The sequence below is a fragment of the Drosophila montana genome, unplaced genomic scaffold (genome assembly GCF_035044405.1).
Source record: "Drosophila montana isolate Dmon_TW-CO22-7 unplaced genomic scaffold, ASM3504440v1 contig_3203_1, whole genome shotgun sequence".
NCBI lineage: Eukaryota > Metazoa > Arthropoda > Insecta > Diptera > Drosophilidae > Drosophila > Drosophila montana.
Genome location: NW_026998082.1, coordinates 20245 through 35913, shown reverse-complemented (window position 1 = coordinate 35913; position 15669 = coordinate 20245). Strand labels below are relative to the sequence as shown.

Here is a 15669-nt window from a genome sequence, read left to right as displayed (position 1 = left end):
GGTGCTTGGCTAATTTTTAGTTTTACTTGGTTAAGTTTTCTTCTTCTTCGGCGTTGTTGGTTTTTGAGAGCTTGGTTTAATAGATGTTGTGCTTGTACAGTTGGCTTGAACGTTGTCGACTTCTGGATGTTGTGCTTATTTGTTCTATTTTTTTTATCTGTCTTAGGAGTATATTGCTTAGTTGTCGAAGTAAAGTTCTACAAAAAATAAAGGATTTCGATATCGATTTTTATCGATTGCTTGGCAACTAGGAGAACCTACGTTCAAATTTCAAAGCTCTTTAAGGTAGTAAGATTGACGCATTCATACATTCGGACAGATTGACGGTTAAGCGGGTCCATCCGGCAGACTGACGGACACAGCTAGATCGACTCGACTATTGATGCTGGTCAAGCATATATAAACTTTATGGGGTCGGAAATGCTTCCATCTCCCTGTTACATACATTTGCACGAAACCATTATACCTCTTCTAGCCATTTTCAATGGGTTCAGCGTACAAAAAACTGTGCACATTTTATGATTAATTAAATTTATTGTTAAAGAGTACCTTCAAGCCGGAAACACTCTACTTTAAGTATCCTTTTACTCTATTCGGAGTAGTTTCCTGTCCTAATCTCTTTAATTGTTCTCTTTGTATTTTATTACTTTTAATTGAGCTAAGATGGGTTTTGGGTCTGCGTGCGTATATCGTATGACTATTATTCGAAGAGAAAATACTGTAAAAATCATCAACGTGTGAACCATATATTAATTCAATTTTTTAACCATTTTAATAATATCTGTAAGAAAAACAAAGCTGTTTTAAAATTATCTAAGAATACTTGTATTTAAGTGTAACTCAAATAAAGTTTTCTAGATTTCGGTCAAGTTACATTTTTGATAGACAGCACACAAGTGGATCTTAAGAGCGATCGATTCGCGCGAAGTCCCACCTAAAAAACATTAAAAGGTGGTAAAGTTGATGGCTTGAACGTTGTAGACTTTTGAGTGCTTGGCATATTTGTTGATCTGATTGTTTGAGTTGGCTTCAACGTGGTTGACTTCGGAGCACTTGACTTAATTGTTGTAGAACTTGAATCAGTTGAAGGTTTTTTGGTGCTTGGCTTTTTTGTTGTTTTACTTGGCTCACTTGGCTTTGGCGTTCTTGGCCTTTGAGAACTTGGTTTATTTGTTGTAATACTTGCTACAGTTTGTTTGAACGTTGTCGAGTTTTGGGTGCTTGGCGTATTTGTTGTTCTATTTGTTTGAGTTGGCTTCTGCGAGGAATGCTTCGTAGAACTTGGCATAGTTGTTGAAGTACTAGGTTCAGATGGCTTAATCGTTGAAAGCTTTTGGGTGCTTAGCATAATTGTTGTTTTACTTGGCCCAATAGGCATCGGTGTTGATGGCTTTTGAGAACTTCTTTGAGTCGGCTTGAGGGTGGTAGACTTCGGAGTACTTGTCTTAATTATTGTAGAACTTGAATCAGTTGGTTTTATCGTTGAAGGCTTTTGGGTGCTTGTCTTTGTTGTTGTTTTACTTGGCTCAGTTGGCTTCAGCGATGTTGCCTTTTGAGAACTTGGTTTATTTGTTTTAATACTTGCTACAGTTGGTTTGAACGTTGTCGACTTTTGGGTGCTTGGCTTATTTGTTGTTCTATTTGCTTGAGTTGGCCTCAGCGTGGAATGCTGCGTAGAATTTGCCTTGGATGTTGAAGTACCAGGTTCAGTTGGCTTCATCGTTAAAAGATTTGTTGTTGTTTTACTTGGCTCACTTGGCTTCGGTGTTGTTGGCTTTTGAGAACTTGGTTTAATTGATGATGTACTTGCTTTACCTGGCTTGAACGTTGTCGAATTTTGTGTTCCCGATTTATTTGTTGTTTTATTTGATTGAGTTGACTTCGGAGTACTTGTCTGAATTGTCGTTGTACTTGCTTCAGTTGGGTTCAGCGTTGTCGCCTTTTGAGTACGTGGCTTAAATAACGTAGTACTTGCTACTGTTGGCTTAATTGTATTCGATTTTCGGGTGCTTAGCTTAATTGTTGTTCTGTGTGTTGGAGTTGGATGCAACTTGGTTGACTTCGGAGTACTTAACTTAATTGTTGTAGAACTTGAATCAGTTGGCTTTATCGTTGAAGGCTTTTGGGTGCTTGTTTTTTTTGTTGTTTTACTTGACTCACTCGGCTTCGTTGTTGTCGCCTTTTGAGAACTTGGTTTATTTGTTGTAATACTTGCTACAGTTGGTTTGAACGTTGCCGACTTTTGGGTGCTTGGTTTATTTGTTGTTATATTTGTTTGAGTTGGCTTCAGCGTGGAATGCTTCGTAGAACTTTGCTTAATTGTTGATGTACTTGGTTCTTTTGGCTTAATCGTTGAAAGCTTTTGGGTGCTTAGCTTAGTTGTTGTTTTACTTGGTCCAAATGGCTTCAGTGTTGATGGCATTTGAGAACTTCTTTGAGTCGGCTTCAAGGTGGTTGACTTCGAAGTACTTGAGTTAATTGTTGTAGAACTTGAATCAGTTGGCTATATCGTTGAAGGGTTCTGAGTGCTTGTCTTTTTTGTTATTTTACTTGGCCCAGCTGCCTTCAGCGTTGTTGGCTTTTGAGAACTTGGTTTATTTGTTGTAATAATTGCTACAGTTGGTTTGAACGTTGGCGACTTTTGGCTAAGATGGGTTTTGGGTCTGCGTGCGTACATCGTATGACTATTATTCGAAGAAAAAATACTATACAAATCATCAACGTGTGAACCATATATTAATTCAGTTTTTTAACCATTTTAATAATATCTATAAGAAAAACAAAGCTGTTTTAAAATTAACTTAGAATACTTGTATTTAAGTACAACTCAAATAAAGTTTTCGAGATTTCGGTCAAGTTACATTTTTGATAGACAGCACACAAGTGGATCTTAAGAGCGGTCGATTCGCGCGAAGTCCCACCTAAAAAACATTAAAAGGTGGTAAAGTTGATGGCATGAACGTTGTAGACTTTTGAGTGCTTGGAATATTTGTTGTTCTGATTGTTTGAGTTGGCTTCAGCGTGGTTGACTTCGGAGCACTTAACTTAATTGTTGTAGAACTTGAATCAGTTGAAGGCTTTTTGGTGCTTGGCTTTTTTGTTGTTTTACTTGGCTCACTTGGCTTTGGCGTTCTTGGCCTTTGAGAACTTGGTTTATTTGTTGTAATACTTGCTACAGTTTGTTTGAACGTTGTCGACTTTTGGGTGCTTGGCTTATTTGTTGTTCTTTTTGTTTGAGTTGGCTTCTGCGAGGAATGCTTCGTAGAACTTGGCATAGTTGTTGAAGTACTAGGTTCAGATGGCTTAATCGTTGAAAGCTTTTGGGTGCTTAGCTTAGCTGTTGTTTTACTCGGCCCAATTGGCTTCAGTGTTGATGGCTTTTGAGAACTTCTTTGAGTCGGCTTGAAGGTGGTAGACTTCGGAGTACTTGTCTTAATTATTGTAGAACTTGAATCAGTTGGTTTTATCGTTGAAGGCTTTTGGGTGCTTGTCTTTGTTGTTGTTTTACTTCGCTCAGTTGGCTTCAGTGTTGATGGCTTTTGAGAACTTCTATTAGTCGGCTTCAAGGTGGTTAAATTCGGAGTACTTGACTTAATTGTTGTAGAACTTGAATCAGTCGGCTTTTTCGTTGAAGGCTTTTGGGTGCTTGGCTTATTTGTTGGTTTGCTTGTTTGAGTTGGGTTCAGCGTGATTGACTTTGGAGTACTTGACTTAGTTGTTGTAGAACTTGAATCAGTTGGCTTTATGGTTGAAGGCTTTTGGGTTCTTGTCTTTGTTGTTGTTTTACTTGGCTCAGTTGGCTTCAGCGATGTTGCCTTTTGAGAACTTGGTTTATTTGTTGTAAAACTTGCTACAGTTGGATTGAACGTTGTCGACTTTTGGGTGCTTGGCTTATTTGTTGCTATATTTGTTTGAGTTGGCTTCAGCGTGGAATGCTTCGTAGAACTTTGCTTAATTATTGAAGTACTTGGCTCAGTTGGCTTCATCGTTGAAAGCTTTTGGGTGCTTAGCTTAGCTGTTGTTTTACTTGGCCCAATTGGCTTCAGTGTTGATGGCTTTTGAGAACTTCTTTGAGTCGGCTTCAAGGTGGTTGACTTCGAAGTACTTGAGTTAATTGTTGTGGAACTTGAATCAGTTGGCTTTTTCGTTGAAGGCTTTTGGGTGCTTGGCTCATTTGTTGGTTTGCTTGTTTGAGTTGGGTTCAGCGTGATTGACTTCGGAGTACTTGACTTAGTTGTTGTAGAACTTGAATCAGTTGGCTTTATCGTTGAAGGCTTTTGGGTGCTTGTCTTTGTTGTTGTTTTACTTGGCTCAGTTGGCTTCAGCGATGTTGCCTTTTGAGAACTTGGTTTATTTGTTGTAAAACTTGCTACAGTTGGATTGAACGTTGTCGACTTTTGGGTGCTTGGCTTATTTGTTGTTATATTTGTTTGAGTTGGCTTCAGAGTGGAATGCTTCGTAGAACTTTGCTTAATTATTGAAGTACTTGGCTCAGTTGGCTTCATCGTTGAAAGCTTTTGGGTGCTTAGCTTAGCTGTTGTTTTACTTGGCCCAATCGGCTTCAGTGTTGATGGCTTTTGAGAACTTCTTTGAGTCGGCTTCAAGGTGGTTGACTTCGAAGTACTTGAGTTAATTGTTGTAGAACTTGAATCAGTTGGCTTTATCGTTGAAGGCTTCTGAGTGCTTGTCTTTTTTGTTATTTTACTTGGCCCAGTTGCCTTCAGCGTTGTTGGCTTTTGAGAACTTGGTTTATTTGTTGTAATACTTGCTACAGTTGGTTTGAACGTTGGCGACTTTTGGGTGCTTGGTTTATTTGTTGTTATATTTGTTTGAGATGGCTTCAGCGTAGAATGCTCCGTAGAACTTTGCTTAATTGTTGAAGTACTTGGCTCAGTTGGCTTCATCGTTGAAACCTTTTGGGTGCTTAGCTTAGTTGTTGTTTTACTTGGCCCAATTGGCTTCAGTGTTGATGGCTTTTGAGAACTTCTTTGAGTCGGCTTCAAGGTGGTTGACTTCGGAGTATTTGACTTAATAGTTGTAGAACTTGAATCAGTTGGCTTTTTCGTTAAAGGCTTTTGGGTGCTTGGCTTATTTGTTGGTTTGCTTGTTTGAGTTGGGTTCAGCGTGATTGACTTCGGAGTACTTGACTTAGTTGTTGTAGAACTTGAATCAGTTGGCTTTATGGTTGAAGGCTTTTGGGTGCTTGTCTTTTTTGTTGTTTTACTTCGCTCAGTTGCCTTCAGGGTTGTTGGCTTTTGAGAACTTGGTTTATTTGATGTAATACTTGCTACAGTTGGTTTGAACGATGTCGACTTTTGGGTGCTTGGCTTATTTGTTGTTCTATTTGTTTGAGTTGGCTTCAGCGTGGAATGCTTCGTAGAACTTGACTTAATTGCTGATGTACTTGGTTTAGTTGGCTTCATCGTTGAAAGCTTTTGGGTACTTAGCTTAGCTGTTGTTTTACTTGACCCAATTGGCTTTAGTGTTGATGGCTTTTGAGAACTTCTTTGAGTCGGCTTCAAGGTGGTTGACTTCAGAGTACTTGACTTAGTTGTTGTAGAACTTGAATCAGTTGGCTTTATGGTTGAAGGCTTTTGGGTGCTTGTCTTTGTTGTTGTTCTACTTGGCTCAGTTGGATTCAGAGATGTTGCCTTTTGAGAACTTGGTTTATTTGTTGTAAAACTTGCTACAGTTGGATTGAACGTTGTCGACTTTTGGGTGCTTGGCTTATTTGTTGTTATATTTGTTTGAGTTGGCTTCAGCGTGGAATGCTTCGTAGAACTTTGCTTAATTATTGAAGTACTTGGCTCAGTTGGCTTCATCGTTGAAAGCTTTTGGGTGCTTAGCTTAGTTGTTGTTTTACTTGGCCCAATTGGCTTCAGTGTTGATGGCTTTTGAGAACTTCTTTGAGTCGGCTTCAAGGTGGTTAAATTCGGAGAACTTGACTTGATAGTTGTGGAACGTGAATCAGTTGGCTTTTTCGTTGAAGGCTTTTGGGTGCTTGGCTTATTCGTTGGTTTGCTTTTTTGAGTTGGGCTCTGCGTGATTGACTTCGGAGTACTTGACTTAGTTGTTGTAGAACTTGAATCAGTTGGCTTTATGGTTGAAGGCTTTTGGGCGCTTGTCTTTGTTGTTGATTTACTTGGCTCAGTTGGCTTCGGCGTTGTTGCCTTTTGAGAACTTGGTTTATTTGTTGTAAAACTTGCTAAAGTTGGATTGAAAGTTGTCGACTTTTGGGTGCTTGGCTTATTTGTTGTTATATTTGTTTGAGTTGGCTTCAGCGTGGAATGCTTCGTAGAACTTTGCTTAATTATTGAAGTACTTGGCTCAGTTGGCTTCATCGTTGAAAGCTTTTGGGTGCTTAGCTTACTTGTTGTATTACTTGGCCCAATTGTCTTCAGTGTTGATGGCTTTCGAGAACTTCTATTAGTCGGCTTCAAGGTGGTTGAATTTGGAGTACTTGACTTAATTGTTGTGGAACTTGAATCAGTTGGCTTTTTCGTTGAAGGCTTTTGGGTGCTCGGCTTATTTGTTGGTTTGCTTGTTTGAGTTGGGTTCAGAGTTATTGACTTCGGAGTACTTGACTTTGTTGTAGTAGAACTTGAATCAGTTGGCTTTATGGTTGTAGGCTTTTGGGTGCTTGTCTTTTTTGTTGTTTTACTTGGCTCAGTTGCCTTCAGCGTTGTTGCCTTTTGAGAACTTGGTTTATTTGTTGTAAAACTTGCTACAGTTGGTTTGAACGATGTCGACTTTTGGGTGATGGGCTTAGTTGTTGTTCTATTTGTTTGAGTTGGTTTCAGCGTGGAATGCTTCGTAGAACTTGACTTAATTGTTGATGTACTTGGTTTAGTTGGCTTCATCGTTGAAAGCTTTTGGGTGCTTAGCTTAATTGTTGTTTTACTTGACCCAATTGGCTTCAGTGTTGATGGCTTTTGAGAACTTCTTTGAGTCGGCTTCAAGGTGGTTGACTTCAGAGTACTTGACTTAGTTGTTGTAGAACTTGAATCAGTTGGCTTTATGGTTGAAGGCTTTTGGGTGCTTGTCTTTGTTGTTGTTTTACTTGGCTCAGTTGGCTTCGGCGATGTTGCCTTTTGAGAACTTGGTTTATTTGTTGTAAAACTTGCTACAGTTGGATTGAAAGTTGTCGACTTTTGGGTGCTTGGCTTATTTGTTGTTATATTTGTTTGAGTTGGCTTCAGCGTGGAATGCTTCGTAGAACTTTGCTTAATTATTGAAGTACTTGGCTCAGTTGGCTTCATCGTTGAAAGCTTTTGGGTGCTTAGCTTACTTGTTGTATTACTTGGCCCAATTGTCTTCAGTGTTGATGGCTTTTGAGAACTTCTATTAGTCGGCTTCAAGGTGGTTGAATTTGGAGTACTTGACTTAATTGTTGTGGAATTTGAATCAGTTGGCTTTTTCGTTGAAGGCTTATTTGTTGGTTTGCTTGTTTGAGTTGGGTTCAGAGTTATTGACTTCGGAGTACTTGACTTTGTTGTAGTAGAACTTGAATCAGTTGGCTTTATGGTTGTAGGCTTTTGGGTGCTTGTCTTTTTTGTTGTTTTACTTGGCTCAGTTGCCTTCAGCGTTGTTGCCTTTTGAGAACTTGGTTTATTTGTTGTAAAACTTGCTACAGTTGGTTTGAACGATGTCGACTTTTGGGTGATGGGCTTAGTTGTTGTTCTATTTGTTTGAGTTGGTTTCAGCGTGGAATGCTTCGTAGAACTTGACTTAATTGTTGATGTACTTGGTTTAGTTGGCTTCATCGTTGAAAGCTTTTGGGTGCTTAGCTTAATTGTTGTTTTACTTGACCCAATTGGCTTCAGTGTTGATGGCTTTTGAGAACTTCTTTGAGTCGGCTTCAAGGTGGTTGACTTCAGAGTACTTGACTTAGTTGTTGTAGAACTTGAATCAGTTGGCTTTATGGTTGAAGGCTTTTGGGTGCTTGTCTTTTTTGTTGTTTTACTTGGCTCACTTGCCTTTAGCGTTGTTGACTTTTGAGAACTTGGTTCATTTGTTGTTACACTTGCTACAGTTGGTTTGAACGATGTCGACTTTTGGGTGCTTGGCTTATTTGTTGTTATATTTGTTTGAGTTGGCTTCAGCGTGGAATGCTTCGTAGAACTTTGCTCAATTATTGAAGTACTTGGCTCAGTCGGCTTCATCGTTGAAAGCTTTTGGGTGCTTAGCTTAGCTGTTGTTTTACTTGGCCCAATTGTCTTCAGTGTTGATGGCTTTTGAGAACTTCTATTAGTCGGCTTCAAGGTGGTTGAATTTGGAGTACTTGACTTAATTGTTGTGGAATTTGAATCAGTTGGCTTTTTCGTTGAAGGCTTATTTGTTGGTTTGCTTGTTTGAGTTGGGTTCAGAGTTATTGACTTCGGAGTACTTGACTTTGTTGTAGTAGAACTTGAATCAGTTGGCTTTATGGTTGTAGGCTTTTGGGTGCTTGTCTTTTTTGTTGTTTTACTTGGCTCAGTTGCCTTCAGCGTTGTTGCCTTTTGAGAACTTGGTTTATTTGTTGTAAAACTTGCTACAGTTGGTTTGAACGATGTCGACTTTTGGGTGATGGGCTTAGTTGTTGTTCTATTTGTTTGAGTTGGTTTCAGCGTGGAATGCTTCGTAGAACTTGACTTAATTGTTGATGTACTTGGTTTAGTTGGCTTCATCGTTGAAAGCTTTTGGGTGCTTAGCTTAATTGTTGTTTTACTTGACCCAATTGGCTTCAGTGTTGATGGCTTTTGAGAACTTCTTTGAGTCGGCTTCAAGGTGGTTGACTTCAGAGTACTTGACTTAGTTGTTGTAGAACTTGAATCAGTTGGCTTTATGGTTGAAGGCTTTTGGGTGCTTGTCTTTTTTGTTGTTTTACTTGGCTCACTTGCCTTTAGCGTTGTTGACTTTTGAGAACTTGGTTCATTTGTTGTTACACTTGCTACAGTTGGTTTGAACGATGTCGACTTTTGGGTGCTTGGCTTATTTGTTGTTATATTTGTTTGAGTTGGCTTCAGCGTGGAATGCTTCGTAGAACTTTGCTCAATTATTGAAGTACTTGGCTCAGTCGGCTTCATCGTTGAAAGCTTTTGGGTGCTTAGCTTAGCTGTTGTTTTACTTGGCCCAATTGGCTTCAGTGTTGATGGCTTTTGAGAACTTCTTTGAGTCGGCTTCAAGGTGGTTAAATTCGGAGTACTTGACTTAATTGTTGTGGAACTTGAATCAGTTGGCTTTTTCGTTGAAGGCTTTTGGGTGCTTGGCTTTGTTGTTGTTTTACTTGGCTCAGTTGGCTTCAGCGTTGTTGGCTTTTGAGAACTTGGTTCATTTGTTGCAATACTTGCTACAGTTTGCTTGAACGTTGTCGACTTTTGGGTGCTTGGCTTATTTGTTGTTCTATTTGTTTGAGTTGGCTTCAGCGAGGAATGCTTCGTAGAACTTTGCTTTATTATTGAAGTACTTGGCTCAGTTGGCTTCATCGTTGAAAGCTTTTGGGTGCTTAGCTTAGCTGTTGTTTTACTTGGCCCAATTGGCTTTAGTGTTGATGGCTTTTGAGAACTTCTATTAGTCGGCTTCAAAGTGGTTAAATTCGGAGTACTTGACTTAATTGTTGTGGAACTTGAATCAGTTGGCTTTTTCGTTGAAGGCTTTTGGGTGCTTGGCTTTGTTGTTGTTTTACTTGGCTCAGTTGGCTTCAGCGTTGTTGGCTTTTGAGAACTTGGTTCATTTGTTGCAATACTTGCTACAGTTTGTTTGAACGTTGTCGACTTTTGGGTGCTTGGCTTATTTGTTGTTCTATTTGTTTGAGTTGGCTTCAGCGAGGAATGCTTTGTAGATCTTGGCAAAGTTGTTGAAGTACTAGGTTCAGTTGGCTTAAGCGTTGAAAGCTTTTGGGTGTTTAGCTTTGTTGTTGTTTTACTTGGCTCACTTGGCTTCAGCGTTGTTGGCTTTTCAGAACTTGGTTTAATTGACGTAGTACTAGCTACAGTTGGATTGAACGTTGTCGACTTCTGAGTACTTGGCTTGGCTGTCTTACCGAAAGTTGTGCGATACACAGGTGTTTGGGTCGATGTTATTGTCAGCTTTGTTTCTTGAGGCCAGTTATATGGAGTTGTAGTTTTTTGTTGATGTGAAGAATTTTGTTCACAGTTTTGTTTTGTTGGATAATGCTTGCACTGAGTTGGTGGTGGTCTAAGAGTAGTATGGCTCGTCTTGTTGTTGCAAGGATTACGAAAGTGCAATATTATTTCATTGCGCTTTTGACTGGGTACAATGCGAATATGCGGACCAAAGAGTGTAAATGTTGCGCCTGTAGCGACTAGAAGACATAGTATAAACAGTCTCATCGTAACAAAAACGATATCCTGGCTTAGCTGTTAATATATCCTGTTTGTCTAATGGCGTGCGAACCACTTGATGACGCCCTGGATACTAACATACACCGATCGCAATGTTTAGTATTTAAGTCATCTATATTTTGTCTCTTTTTAAAAGTAATGCAAAAGTTCGCATTCTTCTGTCTAAAATTATATTCTCTGTTAAAAAGGGGTATACGGATGCAAATGTTATGTTAAAGCACGCGCTTGGTCTATAAACCTCTGGCCAGGCTTGCATAAGTAACTTATCAGAGGCGCAAGTGAGTGACGAGCTTACTTTGTTCCGTTGACTGTAGCAGAGCTAGTAGCACACGTAGCCATGTGAACCTGTTTAAATGTGCTACTGCTAGCACGAACCTCACCGTCAATGTGGACTTAAATGTAATTTAGCGTTTTAGATATCCCATGGCCCAAAAACAATTGTTGAAGCAAGAAACTGTAGTTTAAAAATCAATATAAGGAAATATTGACATATAAATGCTGTTCTGCGGACTATAAAAGAATATAATATAATATAACTAACTAGTTTTTCCAAAGATATATATATATATACTAGCGGGTATAGCCCGGCCTTGCCCGTGGCACGTAAGTTATAAAATCAATGTTTTCAAAAATCTTTGAAAATGATTTTGAAACTGATCGAACGGGAATCAAACAACTTTTATGCAAATCGAACAAAACTTAAAATTCACCAACAAAATCTTTGAAATGCATTTTCCAACGAAGGAGTTTAGATTTTGCGAAAAATGTGAATCACGTCTCAAATGATTTTTCTTATAGATCTTTGGAAATAAATTTGAACACAAAACGTCACCCATTAAATCTCCGACCCCCATTTGCACCAAGGAGTGATGGATTTTTCAAAATACGCTGAAATACGTATTCATTAAGTTCTTATGTAGAGCTATGAAAATAAGTTTAAAGCAAATCGGACACAACTTAAAGCTTCGCCCAAAAAATCTTTAAATCGCATTCCCCCGAAAAAGTTTGAATTCTGCGAAAAGTGTGAAACACGTCTCAAATGATTTTTCTTATAGCTCTCTGGAAATGAATTTGAGCGCGAAACGTCACCCACCAAATCTTTGACCTCCATTTCCACCAAGGAGGAATGGATTTTTCAAAAAGTGTGAAACACTCCTCAAATGAATTTGAGCAAAGATCTTTGAAAATAAGTTTGAGGCCGATCGGATGGTAAACAAAAAAGTTACATGCAAACGTTTTTCGCGTTTTTTCCACACTTGCGGGTGGAATTTCCCGAAACCCCGTCTTAACGTGCACCTACATCACATAAGGTAACTACAGTGAAAATTTCAGCTTTCTAGCTCTTACGGTTTGGGCTGTGCGTTGATCACCAATCAGTCACTCAGTCAGTCAGTCAGGACAAACAGTTTTATATATAGAGATATATATAGACTAGCGGGTATTACCCACCCTTGCCCAAAGCAAGTTATGTGCTATAAGTAACCATCAAGTAAATAATCATAAGTTGAGAAGGACGGTTTCCGGCCATGTAAGGCTTGTGGTGAAAATCTTGAAGCCAAAAAATAAACTTTTAACCCATGCCCGCATTTTCCATCTAAAAGCCATCGATATCGCAAAAAGCGCATCAACTAAATTCTAACAAAGAAATCTGATAATGAGTTTGAAGTCGGTACACAAAAAGTTGCATGCAACAAGCTCCCACTATATTTCCACAGTTCGCAGTTTCCAAAATCGTTAAAACACGTATTCATTAACTTGTTATGTAGGGCTTTGAAAGTAAATTTAAGACCGATCAGATGAAACTTAGAGCTTTTCCATGAGGATCCTTGGATTTTTCAAAAGTGTGAAACACGTTTCAAATGAATTTTAATAAAGATTCCTGGATATGAATTAGAACCCAATATATCGCCAACCAAATTTTTTAGCCGCATTTTTCACCAAGGAGAATTGTATTTTCCAAAAAGATCTATAAAAATTAGTTTGAGATCGATTAGCGTCCGCTAAGCAAAAAGGATTCATATAACCGTCTTAGCATGCACCTTCATCACATACGGTAACTACAGTAACATTTTCAGCTTCCTAGCTCTTAGGGCTTGGGATGCGCGTTGATCACTAATAAGGCAGTCAGTCCGTCAAAAAAAATAGTTTTATATTTATAGATGAAACATAAAAAATTTGTCGGGAGTATCCTGACCCTTTGCGTTAGCATTAAAATACATTTTTTGTACCGGAGGCGAACACGCAACTCCAGTCAACCTCTCCACCGCCTCATACCTCACAGCCATACCAAGAATTCAGTTTCGACGAAAAAATGGAACTAAACTAGAAGCATATGCACCGAGCGCGATAAACGATTCAATCGTAATTACGATTGTTATTATTTTAAATGCATACCCATTACAACATTAAAATTTTTTTTTTTAAATTTTCCAGCTGACTAAAATTTGCGCATGCAACTCATAACTTCACTTCACGAATGACACGTTTTAATGTTGCCTCGCGCCAGACAGAAACGTCGGAAAACGAGCGAAAATCACAAGAAAAGGGAATTACACAAATAACAAAGGAAGGGCGCGCCGGTCATCAACCTTCTTGTTGCCTATGCAATTTCTGACTGCATAATCTAGGAATTTAGCTACTTTTTATTGCTCTTCATCAAATTTTTGGGACGAAGCATAATCCGCATTACTTGCTGCCGCCTCTTAGCAACTGCCACACCAGCCAAAAAAAAAAAATAGTTTCCTCGGCAGGGTTCGAACTCGTAACAGATTTTATTTTTATTTTCTGTGCTATGTTTATGCGCTACTATTTTAATACAGTTTTTATACCCTGAACCCATTAAAAATGGGTAAAAAGGGTTTATTGTATTTGTGCAAATGTATGTAACAGGCAGAAGGAAGCATCTCCGACCCCATAAAGTATATATATTCTTGATCAGCATCAATAACCGAGTCGATCAAGCCATGTCAGTCTGTCTGTCTGTCCGTCCGTCCGTATGTATGAACGCAAGGATCTCAGAACCTATAAGAGCTAGAGGTCCTCCTAGTCCCCGCGCAGATCGAGTTTGTTTCCGATATTCGATAACTTGCCCCGTTCCAAGTAATCGATAAAAATCTATATCGAAATCCTGTTTTTTGAGCAATTTCGGCAAATAATATGAGCTAGAGTTACCAAACTTGACATGTAGCTTCTAGAATATTATATACATATATATATATAGTATTTTTCATTTTATACCTATCGACTATCGGAAGAAGAGGGTTCACTAGAACCTCTTACTTGTGTTGATTTTTGTTCGTTTGCTCGTCGCTTCTATCTGGCACGAGGCAACTTTAAAACGGTTCGTTTCATTTGTGAAGTGCGAAGATAAGTGATGCATGTGCAAATTTTAGTGCAGAAAAGAACTTTAAAGAAATACATAAATATTTTAATATTTTTATGACTTTACAATACTATTAATATATTTATGAAAATAGATTGCATGGGAGTATATAGCCGCGCAAGTGTACAAGTTCAATTGCAACTTGCTTAATTGTTGTCCTAAGAAGCATCCCTTGGTTTGATATTCTTGCCGCTTTGTACACTGCACTGCTATACACTTGAGTACCCTTTAAATAACTAAATAAATATATAAATAAGTGCAATTTATAATAATTAAAAAAAAAGGAAACGGTAAAAATGGTAAGCAAATGGCATTTAAAGCAATTAGGCAAGCTTCGGCTTACAACACTTAAACACTTTTTCCAGCGCTAATTGGTATGTATTATTTAAAATAAATACGAAAACATGAAAAATAAACATATACTTTTCATTTCAGAGTCCATTGCAAAGGAAGCTGGTGCTGGGTCTGCAGAACACCAACATAGAAAAGCTATGCAGCTTCAAAAAAAAGAATCATAAAAAAAATGTTAAATAATTTAACATAGAATTTAAGTTTTTTAGTTATAAACGTTATTAATTAAAAAGTTATTAGTTTGTTTTTTTATTTTCTATTGTATTTTGTTTATTTCGAAATCTGGTATCCTGTTACATAAATGTTAGCAACTTTTATCAGAGTGACATAATTACTTAGCTTAGCGAAAACTGTAGATTTAAAATTAGTTTAACAGATTATACATATATACATATAAACACAGAAACAAATTTAGAGGTATTTAATGCAGTTTGTGACCTATATACATATATCGATTGAGTAGGTCAGCTGGGTAGGTCCTCTTCAGTCGACTTCTTCTTCGCCTCCTTAGCAGGTTCCTTGCCAGGACGTTAGGATGGTTGTGGAGCTTTGTTGAGTAACTTGCCTTTTGACTACGTCTCCCACCATTGGTACGCTGAGGTCCTTTGCGATGTCGCGTGTGCGAATATACCATTCGGCTCCAGTTATTTTGCGCAAGGTTTTGGCTTGAATGATGCGAATTTCGTACACGTGTGTTTTTGCAGCTATACCATAGACTTGGAGCCCATAACGCCACACAGGGGCAACGATTACCTTGTAGATGAGGACTTTGTTTCGGAGCGAGAGTTTGTTGTTGGAGTTAAGGAGCCAGCTCATTCGCCTTATCTTGGATTTGATGTTGCACATTTGGGTGTATGTGTGTGTATAGAGCTCGAAATTCAGAAATGCCAATAACTTCAAATCTACAAATTTGCATCGAACAGGCAGGCAACCCGCACACAAACGCATAAATGCTTTCATCCATATAGAAAAGTGTGCTTGGCAGGCCCAAAAACATGCACACATGCCAACGTTCAGGTACCCTTACCCTTACCATCACATGAACAGGCCAAACCCTTTTATAATTTCACACGATTGCACCCTCGAAAGAGTGTGCGTGTGAATAAAAAGCAAGTCGCAAAAATTGAACATATTCAATTTTTGGTCTTTTCTTAGAATTCTTCGACAAGCCGACGATGAACTTCCCTTGCAGCAGCACGATTTAGTTGAAGGTTTTATTAAATAACAAGTAAGAGGTTCTAGTCGGGAGCTCCCGACTAGGGGATACCCTGAACCCTCTTCTTCCAACACCAAATGCAGCTCGCGCTACGCGCTCGTTTGCTTTAGTAGTAATAAAGATAAATTAAAAAAAAAAAGTTCCCCTGGTAGGGTTCGAACTCGCGACTGACCGCATTACTTGCTGCCGCCTCTACGCAACAGCCACACCAGCCAAAAAAAAAGAAAAAATTTTCCTTAGTAGGTCTCGAACCCGCAACAGACCGCACTACTTGCCGCCGTCTCCACCCAACCCAGCCGCACCAATTATTAAAACCAAATAAGAAAAACACGAATTAAAATAGCAGCACAGAAAACAATACAATCGCAGTTGCAATG

General features: G+C 38.7%; 3 protein-coding genes across 3 annotated transcripts; all 3 read right to left on the bottom strand.

The window, feature by feature from the left end:
• Positions 1-791: 791 nt before the first annotated feature.
• LOC135432580 (mucin-2-like) lies at positions 792-2677 on the bottom strand. Its single transcript, XM_064688284.1, is given in 1 exon segment — positions 792-2677. A coding segment is annotated over 1 exon segment (1743 nt). The 3' UTR covers positions 792-934.
• A 42-nt stretch (positions 2678-2719) lies between these two features.
• Positions 2720-7424, bottom strand: Muc30E (Mucin 30E). Its single transcript, XM_064688283.1, has one exon. It carries the CDS (start codon positions 7257-7259, stop codon positions 2922-2924), a length of 4338 nt encoding a protein of 1445 aa, XP_064544353.1. The 5' UTR covers positions 7260-7424; the 3' UTR covers positions 2720-2921.
• LOC135432581 (mucin-2-like) lies at positions 7297-10443 on the bottom strand. The gene is made up of 2 exons (XM_064688285.1): positions 7379-10443; positions 7297-7313 (listed from the first exon to the last, which is right to left on the bottom strand). Exons 1-2 carry the CDS (start codon positions 10329-10331, stop codon positions 7297-7299), a joined length of 2970 nt encoding a protein of 989 aa, XP_064544355.1. The 5' UTR covers positions 10332-10443.
• Positions 10444-15669: the final 5226 nt, after the last annotated feature.